This window comes from Oculina patagonica, chromosome 4, assembly GCF_052425735.1.
Source record: "Oculina patagonica isolate OP01 chromosome 4, crgOcupat, whole genome shotgun sequence".
In the NCBI taxonomy this organism is placed as follows: domain Eukaryota; kingdom Metazoa; phylum Cnidaria; class Anthozoa; order Scleractinia; family Oculinidae; genus Oculina; species Oculina patagonica.
In genome coordinates, this window is record NC_135761.1 from 23,118,169 (window position 1) to 23,136,420 (window position 18,252).

At 40.0% G+C, this 18,252-nt stretch overlaps 1 protein-coding gene and 1 pseudogene across 2 annotated transcripts in view; one reads left to right on the forward strand and one right to left on the reverse strand.

Moving 5' to 3' along the window:
* The window catches only part of LOC144651688 (uncharacterized), a 43,165-nt pseudogene that overhangs the window by 5,949 nt on the left and 18,964 nt on the right, over positions 1–18,252 (reverse strand). The gene's annotated exons all lie outside the window — the stretch shown is intronic.
* Positions 7,976–16,428, forward strand: LOC144651994 (CBY1-interacting BAR domain-containing protein 1-like). The gene is made up of 7 exons (XM_078512070.1): positions 7,976–8,281; positions 10,087–10,321; positions 11,363–11,533; positions 12,092–12,097; positions 13,103–13,207; positions 13,761–13,874; positions 14,625–16,428. Exons 1-7 carry the CDS (start codon positions 8,214–8,216, stop codon positions 14,808–14,810), a joined length of 885 nt encoding a protein of 294 aa, XP_078368196.1. The 5' UTR covers positions 7,976–8,213; the 3' UTR covers positions 14,811–16,428.

Genomic DNA, 18,252 nt, shown 5'->3' on the forward strand with positions numbered 1-18,252 from the left:
TCAGTAAGTATTTAAGAACGAATAAAAAAAATTAAGAATTTTTGTTTTAAATCCAAGATGGCGGCCAAAAGAAGGATATGAGAGCAAATTTCAAATTCGATTTACACAGTGAAAGCTACCGTTTTATCCTTGCTATCACACATTTTTATGATGCTTAATAGTCAAAGAGTAATATTAGACAAGTTTCGTTTGTTCCCCTTAAGTGAGCCATACAACCCCACTAGCTGATGGACTAATGATCCATTTTAGTAGATACAAAGTGATCTCTTTCCCAACCCTTGTACCAGTCCCTAATCGTCATCGTGAAATGCGGGAGACGCGCGCGATTGAACGCCGTCATCCTCTCGCGCGCCTTTTTTCACTCTCTATCCCAGGCAGGCCACCCCTCTTTTTGCGCAAGTTCGACAGAGATAAAGGCGCTGGGGAAAACTCCATAAGACGATAAGTTGTGCTGCGGTGATTGGTTTTTGGGTAAAACTAAAACAGTCAATGTTGTACTAAACTGGTCCATTCTATTAAAAGCAAATCTTACGGGGTTTTTTGCACGAAATCTGAAATTTGGCTGCAGGTTCTCCACCTGACCAGAAGTTTTCAGTGATACGCCCAACTTTGACGTAAATAAAGACTAAATGAAGAAAAAAACGTTCTTTTTTTTAATTGCTAAAAATCAATGTTAACCATTTATCAGGCTAAATTTTGCTTGCCTAGGGCAGTTACATGCTTGTCTAAGTTTACTTTTTTAGTCCCAAAATCATAATTTAGCCATGAGAAGGCTTGCCTAAGCCCTAGCCCATCGGGTAAGTGAGCATGAAACGCTGCTTGCCCAAAAGGAAAATCTGCCTGTCCCAGACGACCAGACAGGATTTTTTTGAGCACTGTTCATCAAATTATAGGGTCTATGGGATTATGATGAAATATACAACTGTACGATGCAGTGTACAAGTACGCCTTTTCACTGCTTCACAAGATTGAAGTTATTCTCACATTGTATTCTACAATCCTGGGGGTGCACTCTGTAAATTTGGATGGGGGTGTGTCGCTGGGACTCTAAAACCCTTACCCTATACCAGACCATGCTAAGCTAATTTTGTCACCCTATACTAGACTAGACACTAAAAATCCCTACCCTATCACAGACTTGCATTTTTTAGAACTGAGTCACAATCATTGTTTTTAATGGAAAACCATCTTTCAACAACTTTGCGACGATTTTATTTATCTTCAGGAAAGCCTCTTGCTCTTTGGAATTTCTATTCCTATTCTGAACTTTATTCTTCAAACCACTGATCAGTTTCCCGGCAGATGATACCCTATTTTAGACCAAAGCTTTCTGATTTCTATACCCTATCCCAGACTAAACTGCTATAAAAACATACCCTTCACAGCGGCACATACCTACATAGCGCGTATATGGGAGTGCCCCCAGTGTACAATCAAAGAAAGCCTTACTTGTGTTAGAAGTTGCAGTTGTAGACGTCCCAGCAGCACTGGATTCTGTGGGTTTATCTTGTGTTGAAGTCAGCTGTCTGCACTGCTCAATGTAATCTTGAAAACTCGGGGTTGGCGGGGGACACTGGTTCAACATGTGTAGAACAACCTGCGCTGCGTTCTGTTCCGACTGTTTTTTGGTTGGCTGGGGTCCATTGCTCTGATACACTTTCTTGTTAAATACAACAGTAGTGATGAAGCCTTTCCCATTCTCTACTTTCTCAGTGTCATAAGATGGAATGGAAAGGCGAAACTTTTGGCAGAATTCGTTAAGTCTGCTCTTGTAGGAGGTAGCTACAGGGGAAGTTGACTCCAGTTTGATCCGTTTTCCAGATGGATCTTGAACAAAGCTGTTGTCTATAGCAGGTCGTTTAATTACTGCAAGAGTAACACGACTTGTGTCAGTAAATATTGATAAACCATGTTAATATGGTGGTTTTCTTTTCAAGCCACTTCAAAGCAGAAAAAGAAACACTGCTGTTATACTTGGCTTCAAACTTGCACTTGTCTGTTTCTTGTATGGTGGGTGTCGTTGACGTTACCAGTTTTTAGAAACCGTACTAGCACATTTCTGCACTCTAATTAATTTCGTTTGTTTGTTTTAAGAGTAAACTGAATTTCTTATCAAACCTGAATATACCCTGCCTTGACAAAAATCATCCTCACCCCCAGGGTAAGATTCATGATAAAGTTGGAATTTCCTGTGCAACCACCTCATCGTAAGCAACCACCTCCAACGAGCAACCACTTTTCCAACATACCAATTGAAAATTTTGCCTTACAATATACAGTTGAACCAAAATAATTATTAAGCAGCCACCCTCAGGGAAAAGGTAACTGTTGGTTGCTTAAATTAGCATAAGGCGAGGTAGGAAATCAAAAATTATCACTTGGCTTAGTGACAACGAAATCACGTCCAGACAATACTAAGCATGCGTCTGAATGTTTCTATTGGTCGTCACTTCATATTTGGACTCTTACCTGTTATAAGGTTGTTTAAAAACAAGGACAAACTACCTCTATCTAATTCTTGATGGCCGCTTAATAGAGGTAACAATAAAAAATCCTCATTGGGACGGCCCAAAGGTGGCTGCGCCGCTTAAGAGCAGTGGCCAATAAATAAGGCTTTTATTTACAGTATTAAACTGGCAATGCTTTTAAGATTTCATAACTGGCCACTCAATAGGGGGTGGCGCTTAATGGGTGGCTGCATAATATGAGTTCACTGTACTTCTGAGGTCATTTCGTTTGGAGGGTTGTAATTTTCAGAACTTAAAGGGAAAACTATTCAGTAGCTTGACTGTACCTGTAGCTGTTTTTACATCAAACTTGACTGAAGAGTCTATCAGGCCGAGATTTATCAAAGCAGTGTATGCTGCACCTTGTTCTGCCTCTTTACGATCACTTTGGATGCCTGCACTTTTGAAAGTGTTGTTTGCCACCTCAACCTTTGCTGAGTAGCCAAAGCTGTTCTTCCATGTGTTATATGAAGGAACTGGTAGCTGCTGCTTTTGACAGCATTCTTGAAGACTGTTCTTGAATGAAATGAAGTTCATTTGTCCTGGGACAGCCGCTGGTTATAAACAAAACATGATGAAAATACATTATAAGGTGTGTGAAATGGCATGTTTCTGACGAAAATGAAATACCAGGGTTGGAAATAACAGCGGGTGATCGGTAATTACCGATCAAATTTACCAGCCAAAAATTAAATAAAATTTTATAAATTTATAATATATATATTAAAGTGGTCAAATCTTCATCATTTGCACCTTCACAAAAAATCACTCATCAATCTGTTTGTCCTTATTTCTAACCCTGAATACACATAGCTGCAACACTAATAAGGTTTGTGAGAAGACAAGGATGTCTTTAAACTGATACAAAACACATATCAAGACTCTCCTGCCAGGCAACACTTCATAAATAAAAATCTGTATTGACCACTCTCACATTGGGAGTTTTCATGGCCAGTGTAAATAAACACTGAAATAAACAAATATTGTAAATGAACATAAAATCCATGATTTAAAATCCCAACTGGCAGGAGGCAGACCGGTTGGCTACATGTACACATGTAGTTACATGTACAAGCATAGCCAAGGAGTTGAACTCAGGACTAACAAGGAAAAACACCAGCTTGTGGGCATAATTTTACACAGGGTGCATAAAAGAAATGCATATTACACATCTGGCTCAATTTCCTCTTTATGAATGATCTTTGTAACCATGTATGTATAGGATACCAATATTCTTCCAGCACCAAAAACATTTTTTTTTCTGAAGAAAATAAGAACCCATTTATTGCAGTTTTCAGTGATACAGCTGTACAAAAAAATGTATGCAAACTCTTAATTTCAATCCTCAACCAACGGTTTACACTTTTTTGCTGCCATCAATCATCCTTTAGTTAGTGGACCTCTCGAGAAACAGAAGTTCACTTCAACCGGATCAAAATGTCACTTCTTTCTCTTGCCTTAGATAGGAATATGCAAATTTCATCTTAGCAGCACTTTTACACCCAACACTTTAGATAACAACTGCGAGCCCAGGTTTGCCAGTTGTGACACCATCAATTTACATTCATGATTGTATGCATGTACCGATACATACAATTTATCTCAGGGCTTGTTGACATACCTTTGACCACAGTACTTTGTGAGTTTGTTTTCTCCTTTCCTTTGTAATAACTTGTGTGGTTTACTTGCCCAGCCTTTGGAACAGCATTTGTTGTAAAGTTTTGGTTATTTGGCTTCATAACATTAGCCCCGTTTGTGTTTCCAACAGTCCCTGTTGTAGTTGCACCACCTCTACTGGAGCTTCCACCCCTAGCAGCACTTGACCAATTGGCTCTACCTCTGCCAGTTCCCGCTGTATTTCCACCTCTTCCATTAGGTGCTCCCCGCACACTGTTTCCTCTCCCCCTCGTAGCATTACCTCTTGGTGAGCCTCTTCCTCTAGTAGTACCAGGTGCCCCTCTACTACTAGGTGTTCCCCTTGATGTACTAGTTGCTCCTCTACTAGGTGTTCCCCTAGATGTACTAGTTGCTCCTCTGCTAGGTGTTCCAGTCGACGCTCCTCTTGCTGGGGTTGCACCCCTGCCATTACTTACCCCCCTAGTTGGGGCACCCCTTGTATAATTTGCACCACGAGGGGTCGTCGTTCCTCTACTAGGTGGAGCTTCACGCCGTCCACCTGGTAAACCTCTACCTCGATTACCACCTCGCCCATCTCCACCTCTCCCTCTCCCTCTGGGTGGACCATTTGGAGGGTAGGGAGGAGGAGGAGGTGGTATGTCAAAGTCATCATCAGCAAATGAAGGTGGTGGAGGGTGCCGGGGTGGGGGGTAATCATCCTCCCATGGAGGAGGTCTAGGAGGACCATCAAAATCATCTCTGACCCAAGGAGGTGGTGGTGTTAAAGAGCGGTCATCCCAGAATCTTGGTGGTCTTCCAGGTGGAGGAGGTGGTGATGGAGGATAACCAAAGTGGTCGCGGCGCTCCCATGGAGGGGAAGGAGGTGGTCGGTGATCATATCCATCAAAATAATCTGGTGGTGGTGGGGGAGGGAATGGTCCATCTCTGAATCCCCGTGGGGGTGGTCCTCCCCTTCTTCGCATTAAAATCCCAGGATGTTAAAAAAATCCTGAAAAATAAAGCACAAAATCATGTTAGTTACCGAAAAAGTGTCCTTCTATACTGTAGCTGACTGTACACAGGCAAGTAAAGAATGGAACTATTTGTAAATAAAAACTGAATTAAATTACTTTTGCACACAAAGGAAAATTAAAGGAACATAAATAATATATTAGCAAAAAAAGGACAGGAAAGGACAGTCAGCTATGCTTTTCCCACTATGTTTCCATAGAAATCTCTTAGATTTAAACAAGTCACAACTTTTTAACCTTTATGACCAAAATAACTGAAACTTCTCAGAATCGTATTTTGGCTCAAAAAGAAGCAAAAGCATTTATTGTTCCATACAACAAAGCTAACGATATCTGGCAAAAGCCGCCATCTATGAAAAATAATTTTTGACCAGTACAATCTGACACATCACAAAACAGTAGGTCAGTAAGTTAAAACAGTCACTTTTGGTCAAACAGACAAACATAAACAAGCATTTAATTAAAATTGTAATGCTGTTTTGAAAATCAGTAAAAAATATCTTAAAAAATTAAAAAATAAACAGCAGGCCCTGGTTGTTCAAAAAGTGGATAGCTCATTATCGACTGATTAGGTTCCTATCCAGCAGATAAATTTTGTCTATTACAACATGTCGGTTGTTGAATGGTCAACATTTTCCACCATTTAAGGGCGATTTTGTTGTTTTTCTGCAAATACCAAGTGTGAACAGTTATGGTCATAACAGTTACATCACCGCGGCAATTGATTGGATAGTGATAAAACCGATCAGTGTAAAACGCAGACTGCAGACCAGGGGGTAAAATGCAGACTGCAGACTGCAGACCAAGGGTAAAATACAGACCGAGGGTATAGTAACAAAATATGAGTCACAAGGCCATTTTTCCCTGCCGGCTCCAAATTTCGAAAAAAATATACGTCAGACAACGCATGAGCATGAGCGATCATGTAAATGAACTGGCGATAAATGTCATGTAAAATAGATTTTATGCTGACACAAATTTGATCAAATTTAATTTTTTGATACAGCAAAGGCATTTTAAAGATTTTTGTGACACTTAAACTTCAGTTTACCATCTTCTATGTTTGTAAACAGGATGAAACTGTGAGTAAGAATTGTAGTTTAGATGTAGTTATAATTAGTTATCCTTTTAAGTAACAATTATTTTTTCCTTTTGAAAGTGTTGTTTTGAAAAGTATGTCTTTTTTTGTAAATGTAGTAGTACCTATGTAATTAGCATTGTGTGTAATAATAAAGTTGCATTCAATAAATAAAAAAATAATAATAATAAAAAAATAATAAAACTGAATGGTTTACAGTTCATTTAGAAAAAAATAATTTTTTATCATGCCGACACAGCAAGATCATGTTTACAGCGATCATATTATTCCGCTGGCACAGCTCTTTTAACCTTTTTTTAACTGGCACAGAATATACCCTTCCGATCCAGAGTTAAGTTATAAAAAACGGCTTTGCTTCTGCAACAGTTGTAATAAAACACCATAAAGATAAAAGGTACAAAACATTTATGTTTAGCGAGCGGTAAACAAATGATGTGAGGTACATAGTTCATGCGTGTATTTAATTTATTTCTTAAAAAGGCACAGGCTGAAAGGGCTGTAAACTGTTCAGTTTCATCCAGTTTTGAACACATTTGTGTCGGCATAAAATTTATTTATCGCCAGTTTATTCACCTGACTGCTCGCTCATGCGAAATGTTGTCTGACGTACATTCCTTCGAACTTTGGAGCCAGCGGGGAAAACATGCTTTGTGACTCGTATTTTGTTACCCTCGGTCTGCATTTTACCCCTGGTCTGCAGTCTGCAGTCTGCATTTTACACTGACCGGTGATAATACTGTCAGATAGTTATACGTGACACTATTCAGGCTTTCTGCAACAACTTTTATCCTGTGGATAACTATTCAAGTGATAGCAGTTTTACTGGCTGTATAGGCTTTTATTATCCAGTGGGTAAAGTAATTTACTCTTTGAACAACCCTGACAAGGAATAACTGCCCGACTCTGTCTAAATCACGAATGAAAGCTTGTGCATGCTTCACTCGTGATACTGTCCCTTTAATGAACCACTTCATATGAACACCTTTTTAACCTGACCAGAGTTTTGTGTTGTCAGTGGGTAGCCAGATTTATAAGGTCCCAGAAAAACCGGTATTTACCCCATGACAGAAAACAAACATTACAAAGTTATGTACTTTTCTTTGATTTTTCCTACAACTTGTAGGGCTAGGATGATAGGGTCTCAAAAATGAATGGAACCTAGCTGAATCCTCTTAACTGTAACAGAAAAGACAATTAATTGCTTAATGATTTTAGATTTTTTAACACATCCGGCTGTACGATCACAACCATATGGAATTTTGAATTAATTCTCTATAGCTATTTGTTTTTTGACAGCTAAGCTGCTCATGGTTAATGTAGAATACTTCAACGAAAGCCTACTTCTCAGTTATGCGTTTTTCCCATTTTCTAGCGCCAAACAAGAACATAAAACACACACAACCGGCCATATGCACTGTATGACTTACCAGATCTGAACACGTGAATTCAATCGAGCTTGTCGTCAGTCCGAGCACGTGGAAATCCGCCACATTAAAACACTTCTCAGTGTAACATGCGATCCAATACACTCTTTAAGGTGGAAAGCAGTAAATAAATAAAAGCTGTGACAAATATAAACGCTGTTTTCCTCGCTGAAAAGCGTTGCACCTGGAGATGCAAGATGGCGACCGGAAAATCGTTAGTATTGCGCATGCGTAAGAGTAACAAACAAACTCTTCACCTCCCCACAAAGTAATGAAATTGCTATCATTGGAAGACATGGCGGGCGAAAGGTAATCTTTGCGATTTCTTCCTACATATCTCTCGCACGTAGATACATATATGTAAGCTTATAAGAAACACAAGGAATCTTTCCTGAAAAACTTTCAGAGACGGTGAAGAGTCGTTGCTTGGTGATATTTGATCGCGTCGAATCAGAGTTGACAGATCAAGACAGATTTGTTTTGATTTGTTGATCAAAACTTCCTGAAGATAGAATCTGCAGAGTTTCTAGTGGAAATGAAGAAGTCTTCGTCGAATTTAAGTGCTTCCACTCCGAGTGAAGTCAGAAGCGAGATAAAAGCAAGGTTAGCATATACTCTAATTTGCTGAATGTCGAAAGTCTTGAAGATTGAACAACCCTGAATAGATCTGGATTATAGAGTTTAATATAAGCAGCTTAGTACTTAAGTTTAACTAGTACTTAAGCTTATGTATTATCACACCCTGCAAGCATAGCCTCTTTTAACTTCTCTGCGGTTGAGATTTGGGAAGTAGAAAGAGGCTCTGCATGAATCGTGTCATTTCTCTGAAGTCGCGGCAGCCCCAATGTTTGGGCTAGGCAGCCCGGATTAAACCGGTTTTTGCTGCGCGGGCATTAATTTTTTGGAAAAACTGATGGTCAAGATGGAGCCCACAGCACAGCACACCTCTCGAAAGCACTAGAGCTCTCACCATCAGCTACCGTTTTTGCACATGTGCAGCTTGTGGATCATTGAGATCTTGTTTTTTCGCAAACCAAGAAGAAATTGTTGCGGTTAAAATCGCACATCTCTACCATAAAGTCACTAATTCGACCTCCAGTGGTACTTGGCGCGTTTTTACTGAAGGCATTCAGACGCTCTTTGAGGAAAAGAACTTGTAAAATGAACAGTTTGTTCATGCTGTTGTGTGCGATCCATCACGCCATTCCGCATGCACATGCTATATAAGATTATAAGTGGCCCCCGCGCAAGCTTAATGGGTCTCAACGCGCAAGCATCACATAAACCTTGCTCATGCTCAACAAAGATTTGACGCAATTCTTGCAGAGCCCTTTCTTCTCAAGTATATCAGTGGAAAAGAAATTAAGGGCTCTGCTTGCAGGGTGGTATTATCACAGATTACAAGTTTGACCATACATGCAGTTGCTCTGCTTTCACTTAAAGCTATTTAAAGCTAGTGTGCCTGGAGTTAAACTGTTGTAGCCTAAAGCACGTCTGCTGCATATCTGATAAATGCCTGCAAGCATAATTATATTACGGCATATAAATGAGCTTACATTACATGATATGGCATAAAGAGCAATTTTGAGTATTGGAAGTGATCCGAAATTGCATTGGTTTTGCTTCACTAAACTCTGTGATTGGTTTTAAAAATCTGGCACCACCTACTCAATCAAATACCCAAACCAATCGTGACCTGCTCTCACGTGTTTATTAGTATACATACTGTACATGCATGTGTGCTTCATTTCACTTACTGCATGTACTTGTTTCGAGTTTTGATTGGTTGGATTAATTGTCTGTGTCCTTTGTGGTTGGCCAAAGTGCTTGCATGCTTGGTTTTTAGTGGAGGTGGCTCTTTGAAAAGTGCTTGTTGCTCGCAAGACTAACTTTTGTCAATGCTTGTGCTTGCAAAGAAAAATGCTCGCAAAGACCACTGATATGCCAATATTTCTACAGAGCCCAGTGGACACCTCTTTAAGGCAGACAGTGACACATTTCCAAAAATTATGGGCAGCTCAGTAAGGTATCTATCTATCTATGGCTGATACCTCAGACATCTCAGTCTAGATTTCTAAATTAAGGGATGTCGAATAGTAAATGTGAGACAGCGAGACTGATATCATTTCTGCGAGCCCAAAACTTCTTTAGCCTTGCAAAAGAAATCAAGACTCTGAGAAGGCGTTAAAGAAAAATTCGAGACGATGAGACTCCTAAAATTTGGCTAAAATTTTGCGAGACACGCATTTTTTGAAGGACCATTCACCACCCCTAAAATAGGCATAGATCTACTCTCTGAAAGCAGAGAATCAAAACTGATCTCTTGTATACATGTACGCTTTATAACATGTACATGTACTGTACAATGTAAGAGTTGACTGACTGTCTTGTACATCGCTGCATTTCAGAGACCATGAATTGAAGGTTATTACAGAGAGGATCAGCCTTGCAGAGAGACATTTCAGCACACTACTGAAAGATCTTACAGCTTTCAGTGCAGGATTACAATCTCTTCAAGAAAAAGGCATGAAACTGTCAAAGAGTGTGGATATCTTTTCTGATGAGGAGTACCCTTCAATGAAAGCAAGTTTAGCTGGTGTCGGCGAGGGCATCGCTGCAGTACAGGATTATCTAGGTGCACAGGTAAAACAATATTTTATTTCACTGTTTTTATATTTTATAGTGATTAATAAATCATATGTACAATACGAGTAATCGATGTAGTTTAGTTTTCTCTTGTTGTTTTTTAATTTGGATTAATTGTGTTGTTCCAAAAAACCTCCATTCCCCTCTCACAAAAGGTTTTTGGCTTGAGTCCCCCCACCCCTCTGCATACTTTCTTTTAAAAATTTTGGCCTTTGAGACCCCTCCCCCCCCCCCCCCCCCAAATTTCCAATGACTTTCCATGAGGTGGGCATGAATATTATCTGGAACTGCACATTTCGGGTTTTCCATTTTTTTTTTAAATTATTTTCTTATAATACCTTACATGTGTTCTTTAAATTGAAGGTTTTGGACTGCAATCTTCTTGAGTGTCTGAAGATAATAAAAAAAAATAGACTACAGTCGAAGCTCTCATAAGCGGACACCCTCGGGACGCGAAAAAAGTGTCCGCAACTGGAGCTGGCCGCTTACGAGAATGGTTCTTGTAAGCGACACTAGAGGTGTAGGGGATGGATGGCCGCTTACGGGAGCTTGCCCAGCTAACATAATGGTAATGTGCATGTTAGTGGTGTTTCGAAATGTAACCGGACGTGGATGACGACAAAAAAAACACTGAAATATGGTACTGTAATTACAGTAAAATCATTATGACGAACGCCGATGTGAAGTCTATTGATAAATACAAGATACAGAGGTTTTTTATATGATTTTCTTTACGGTGTCCGCTAACGGAAGCTTAAAAATAAAGAAAAAGTCTAAGTCGTAATCTCGGAAAGTGTCCGCGGCCGCTTACGATAATGTAAAAATACAGAGTTTGTATGGGAGTAAAAACGGAGTTTCTAACAAGGTGGCCGTAAGAAGAGCTGTCCGCTTACAAGAGTGTCTGTTAAGAGAGCTTCGACTGTACTCACACTCATTTTCTACCGGTGATAATCATTTCAACCACACCTTGTGTTGTTGTTCTCACTCACTTTTCAGGACAATAATATTATAAGCTAATTTCTAATTTCCAATTCTCAGGTGGACTTCATGCAAGCAAAGGTTTCTCCTCCACTTTCCCTGAATGCCACAAATGTTAAACATGCCAGAGAATATGTGAAGGAACTGTCTGCCTCCAGAGAGAAGGAATTGCTGAAACGTAAAGCAGTAGACAAACTTAAAGCCAAAGAACCAAAAAACAAGGGGAAAATTGTATCCTTATTATACTTGAACCCTGCAAAATTCTAAAGAAAACATATTTATTTAATTTTTGTAATGTTGCAATGATTGTATTCATGCACTCTCTAATTATTTTTTATTTTTTTCATGGGGACATTATTGTCGCAAAACTGTTCACATACAGGGATGCTTGGCCATGCTGTGCTGTGCTGCTTTGCAGTGTGCTTTGCTATATGTGTTGTGGTATTGTCTCATGTTTTTGTTGTGCTGTGTTATGTTGCAATGCAATGTGTTGCATAATTTTTACATGAAGCTAAATGCAGATTTCCAGAAAAGGGAGTGGTCTCAGGTCAAAAACCCAACAATTCAGCAGACATCTACCTGACCAAAACTTCAGATGATTTGCTGCTGCTCAAATCTAATTCAAGACCTGTTGGAATTCCTTACTAATACCTTGCCTTGAAAACTTATCTTTACTAGAACCCTGCTTCTCTGATAGTTATCGATAAAAAATATTTTACTCTTCAGTTTTATTAAAGAAAAATAATAATATTTAAAATCCTTATTTTTTTTTCTTAACTGTTTTTATAGTCACAGGTGGGTAAACAACTTTTACTTCATTGGAGGATGCCACTTTACTTTGCTAGCAGATGTTTTCAAAACAATTCCAAGTTATTATTACCTGTTCCATCAAGAAATGTATAACCACAGTTTATCAGGATATGACAAGTGGGCATCCTGTGAACATGTCCCCCAAGATATAAAAACTAAAATAATAGCAATGATTGTAATAATTATTCCATATGAACAGGAAATCCACAATTACATCTTTAGTATCCAAACAATACCTGCACACCCTTCCAGCTTAAAGCTTGCTAAAAACTGTTTTCCAACCAGATTTTTCAAACATTTTAAATAATTATATTTAGGAGTTTTCCAAATATTTTGATAAGGTCAATAAGTCCTGTTACACTACTAACCTAGCTTTCACCCAACCTTCCCCTTCTGCCCTTCTCGTGTAGCCTCCTACGCAGACATTCTGAGGTACCTTAAGGATTTTAGGCTCATCGACTGCCCCCTTCTCCTCCGGTCTAGACTGTTCACAGTCCCCTATTTTTTCCGTGAAGTCGTAGAAATGGATCGTTCAGGCCGACGGGCCGCCATCTTGGTTTACGAACGCGAGCAAAAAATGGGGAGAGTGCAAAAAACCCATGCTATGAGCATCCAGCCCAGCCACCCACGGGGTTTTTGCACTCTCCCCAGTTTTCGCTCGCGTTCGTAAACCAAGATGGCGGCTCGTCAGACTGAACGATCGATCTCTACGACTTCACGGAAAAATAGGGGACCGTGAACAGTCTACCTCCGGTCCTCCCACAGCCCTTTCACGACCCTCATTACATGCTCTCCACCCTCCACATCTGCATGCACAGTATTTTTTAATGATGCATATTTTGAGGTTGCATAAGCCACACTTTCCATGTACGGTCTCTTCAAGCACAGTCCAAACATTTTCAGACTTTTAAAAGGCCTTACATTAGCAAGCCAATGGTTTGTTTTGTGAGCAAGTTTTCTATTGTTTGATGAGTACCCATTGTTTTTCAGGCTGAGCAGGACCTTCAGAAGCTAACAGTTGATGCCAACCGCTCAAGGCAGACCCTGGAAGAACAGATGGTGGAATTTGAGAGAAAGAAAATGGAGGACATAAGGGTGAGAATTGAATGAAGTAGAATTTCATTTTCTCCCCCAGGCAACTTTATTTGCATCCAGTATTCTCCTGTACCTTATCCAGCTGGGTCTTATTGGATGGGGCTCAGAGGGGGGTTATATATTCATATGAGCTATGCTTTTTTATTAGTGTACTTATATCTAGACTAAAGAGTTAATACTTTGTCAGTGAAGTACCAAATCGAAGGTCTGTGAGCTGTCATAGGATTTGCATGGCAAAAAGGTTTTGGGGTCTGAGTCGGAGCTGGGACTTGTACTAAAAGATCTCAGAAGTACATTTACTCCTTGACCCGTAACTTCCCATTTATGGGTGTTTAGTGCCTCTGGGTGAAGGGGTACACAGAGCCTCACTTTGTCTGTTACTTGTTTGGATAGACCTGGACCCAGCCACGCCCAGACTTGCATGAAGCCAGATTTCAGTGTTACAGTAGTTAGCTTCATCTTACAATTACTATTGAACCCTTTTCTTTCAAGTATATTTTAGATTTTTCAAAATGTTTATTGATTAAGTGTGGTTTGTTCCATACATCTACAGACAGTGTTCAGTAATTTCTTTCATGGTCAGATGTTGTTTCATGCCAAGGCCTTGGAGCTCTACACAACTGCATTTCAAAGCCTGGTTTCATTGGATGAGGAGCAAGACATAGAGGTATTGTTTGTGTAAATTTGAGTGTGCTAGGCACTTAGCTTAGTGCAATAAGGGTACCCCTGTTTTTGTCTACAAATTATATAAAGAAAGGACAAAACCAAATGCCTTCTTAACTAGTCGAGACAAATCCTTCTTAGATTATTTGAAAATCCAAACTGTCATGACAATTCACCTGTACAGGATACAAGCCTAATATCTGACTTACATGTAGAGGTAATTTAAGGGTTTTTGTGAAGAGAACAGGGCAAACAATATCTTAAGTGAGCTAAATTAACATGATAATCTGAGGGATCAAGTGATAGGAATTCTACATATATAGCTTTAGACTCTATAGCTTACGTGGCCGGCGTTTGAAGGGGAGGGAGAAGGGGATGCCAGCACTCAGGCTATAAGTCCTAGTGAACCACCATCATCTCATTAGTTCCTCTCACTGGTACCTAGAGTGAGTAAGTTGCTGTCAATTACACTATCCTGTAGTAAAGTTTTCCCACTGCCTCGCCTCTGACGGACCAGTTTAGGAATGGACAAATCGATGGAAGAATGGACGGAACAATGGACAAATGGACAGACAGGCTGGTTGGTTGGTTAGCTGCTGCCTGCCCTGCCTGCCTGACTAACCGACTGACTGACTAAACTGACTGACTGACTGGTTAATTGGTTGATTGATTGATTGATTCATTGATTGATTGATTGGATTAAGTTTCTTTTGGTTGCTACAAAGAATCTAAACCTTCCCTAACTCCCTCACAGGCATTCCAGAATGACCTCCATCCCGCACTACCACCCTCTCGACTGGACGTGGTGAAGAATGGTTCCCAGACCTCACTCAATCGATTTAGCTCCCAAGGGTCTCTGGGATCGCAACTGTCACTAAACAGAACAGGGAGGAGCGAAAGAGGTGTCGATGGAGACGATGACAATAGTGATTTCGAATAACAAAAGTTAATACTAGTTAGTTAATACTGGATTTTCTCGCCATTTGGTTATTTCATGGTACTTTTAATTAAAATAGATCCAAGCGAGTATGACATCATTGCAAAGATCAATGCTCGATTTATAATGCCCAATCAGGAAACAGCACGTGCACCACTCACCCATGCGCCACGCCCTTGCTGCGGCACGGTTATCACTGGAATGCGTAAAGTACGAGCGACGCTCACAAAGCAAGCGCGAGACAGGCGTTAAGAGAAAGAGACCAGAAAAGGGACTTCTCTCCTTCAACACCTGTCTCGCTCTCAGCTCCCACTCTGCTAAGATCCTTGCAAAACGCTGGCCATGCAGGCAAAGTCAAGGTTTTCAAGCTTGAAGCCTGTGCATTCTGGATTCGGACCGAAACTATCACTTTTACCTAGCTGTATATTTCATTATTTATTTTTTTCTCTCGAACTTGTGAAAAAACGAAGGAAATTTGTCGAGCAGTGTTGTCTGTACAGTGTGGATAAGAGTTACTTAACTTAAACGTCGTTTTAGTGCGAAACTCCTCGATTCTCAGCCTTTTCTCGTTTCACCGGAAAAAAACAAATCAGTCAAATAAGCTAAGCACGCTCGTTAGGTAATCAAGCGACAAATGTTCTTGTTAGTTTATTTATATTATTTATATATTTAATAACCTGAATAATATGGAATGTTATTTTTTGTTATGTTTACCACTATCAAATGTTGCGACATAAGTTTTTTACAAATTGACATTAATATAGTTTATTTGTTCATATTAATTCATATTTATTTTTGTATTTATTGTTTACTGAATGTTTTCGTCTCTATTTTCCTCACAAAAACAGGGAGGGTCGACTATTTATACGAACTTGAAAGTTATACAGTATTTTTTAAGCCAATTCTTACCTAGAAAGTATGAACGACTGAACACTGTGGCTAACAGCCGTAGTTAGAAAGTCACGTGTGCGTGTAAACCCCAATAGTGAAGGCCGAGACACACTAGCCAACAAATCGCATTGACAGGTATCTGCGACAAGTCGCTCCGTGTGTACTGCTTCAAAACAAGCCGCTTCGACAAGACGCTAGGCACACAGCGAATTTAATTTTAAAAAAGTTGGAATGTGAACTAGTTTACCAATTCAATATGGCAAAAATACACGACGCTCTGTCATTGGTTAATTTACACTTTGTCGCAGCGACTTGTCGCAAAGTGTGCCCCGACCTTGAGAGTGTGTGTGTGACGAAGGCATTCGACAACGTTCTTTCCACGCGCTAGTTTTACTTTCAAACCGTCTAAAGAGCTCACAATTTAACATAATTCTTTATAATTGTATATATTAAGAGTAAAACCCAGTAAGTACTTCTTGTTGCCGGATCTAGCTTTTTGTAGAAATGCTCGTACCAGACGTCCGTCACTGTAACGTGTGGGAAAGCCAATTAAACACTACGGCAAAGGACACTTTTAATAGACCAATATTTCGACTAGTTGCATATATTAAATTTTGTGTGCGTCAAGTTAGGCAAATTTATCGTTATATTTACTTGAATGTTTGATTTTGTGTGCCGAACTGTTTTTCCCTTGTGTTTTCATTGTATTACTACATTAAAAGTACACTTAAATACACCACCGTTTGTGCTTTTTTACTTTACAGTTTACAGGTTTTGTTTTTAGTTACTCTTACTTTAGTCCTTTAAGCTGGTTTCAAATGTTCCTTCCCCTTGTCTGCTCTGTCTTGTGAGAGGCATGGTGTCTCAAGGTTCGTACAGGTCATGGAAAACCTGGCAAGTCATGGAATTTTAGAATTTCATTTTCCAGGCCTGGAAAGTCATGAAATTTTAGAATTTCATTTTCCAAGCCTGGAAAGTCATGGAATTTAAGTCTGGGTCATGGAAAGTCATGGAAATTGGTATTGATTGTACAAAATAAATTAGGTATAGTATGTTTTGTGAAGAAAAGGATAAAAACGTACCGGAAATCAAGATAATTTTTGAAAATTACCAAGAAAAATGGTCAAATGTAGGTCATGGAAAACTGAGAAGTCATGGAATTTCAAAATTATGCTCAAAAGTGTTTCGACCCTGGTTCTAATGGTTAACGCGCTGGACACCGGGTTCGAACTCAGACTGGTCACTGCGTTTGTTCTAGTTATTTGGCAAGATACTTTACTCTCATAGTGCCGTCTCTCCATCCAGGTGTGAAAATGGGTACCAGCGAATTTAATGCTGGAGGATAACCCTGTAGTGGACTAGCATCCCATCCAGCAAGGAGTAGAAAAATTGTTAGTGGCTTAATGCTTCCGGGAAACCGGGATAAGCTTCGACCTGACGCAGACTTAACCACGTACCTACCTGCTCTGTCCTAGCACGCATTAAGCACGAGCAAACGAGAATGAGCTAGAGTTACCAAACGCCGAAAAGCTCAAACTCTCACTCACGCGAAGCCTGAAACTCACGCATGCTCTCTTGGTCAGGACCCGCGCGTTTTCGGTTACGTTTTGTCAGATCTTGTGTATTTTCCAGTCCTGCTCGTTTTGCCGCACTTGACGGATAGTCGATAATAGTTCAACTCTCGTCAACTCCCGAGTACTCTCATCCTCGGAGACCCAGGGGTAGTTAGTGGGGGCGGGGAAAAGTCTATACGGGCGAAAAAAAATCGGCGTAGAAAAGTCAAGAACGAAAAATCGCATAGTACTGGATCAACGAAAAAAATCGAAAAATCGCGTAGTACTGGATCAACGAAGAAATCGGCGAAGAAAAGTCAAGAACGAAAAAAATAGCTATTTTTTTCGTTCTTGACTTTTCTTCGCCGATATTTTTTTTCGCCCGTATAGACTTTTCCCCGCCCCCACTAACTTTCCCTGGGTCTCCGAGGATGGAGTACAAGTTGAGCAGAGCTTGCGGGCCCTCCCTCGGGTGTAAGAAAACTAGTAAGGCTTAATTCATTCAAAGCAAATGATACAGACTTTTACAAATCCAAAGTGATTTCCTTCCGTAAACAGTAACAGATATAGTCAACTCTTCCCGGACACCTCCATGAGACGGTCTCTTCTTTGCCGTTTTTTTAGTCATTTCACTGTAACTAAACTCGCTATAAGACGGACACCTCTCTACTGAAAACGGACAGTTGGAGGCGGTCCCGACGGTATCCGTTTTCAGAGAGAGTTGACTGCAATATCATACTGCTATATGTCTTGTATTTTATAGACTATTTTTTTGTATTTTTTTTTACTAAAAACCGGTTTAAGATTAGGCTAACAGGTTCTTAGTGGTTATATTGCCAAAATTTTGAACGGCCTAGAGTTTCCTAAAAGGTAGTTTCTCTTAGACGTGGGTGTTCGCTGTGTTCCATGGATTTTGGGCGTGATCGTTGCCCGCCAAACTTGTTGCTGGTATCAACTCAGATTTCCATTCAATTCACTGTCACAGTTGCGAGAAAACAAGC

Bases quoted from the DNA above. Each gene is read 5' to 3' on its own strand.
- LOC144651994 (XM_078512070.1), top strand. From the start codon at position 8,214: ATGAAGAAGTCTTCGTCGAATTTAAGTGCTTCCACTCCGAGTGAAGTC. The intron at 13,208-13,760 runs GTGAGAATTGAA...ATACATCTACAG, and splicing joins AGAAAATGGAGGACATAAGG to ACAGTGTTCAGTAATTTCTT. The intron at 13,875-14,624 runs GTATTGTTTGTG...ACTCCCTCACAG, and splicing joins ATGAGGAGCAAGACATAGAG to GCATTCCAGAATGACCTCCA.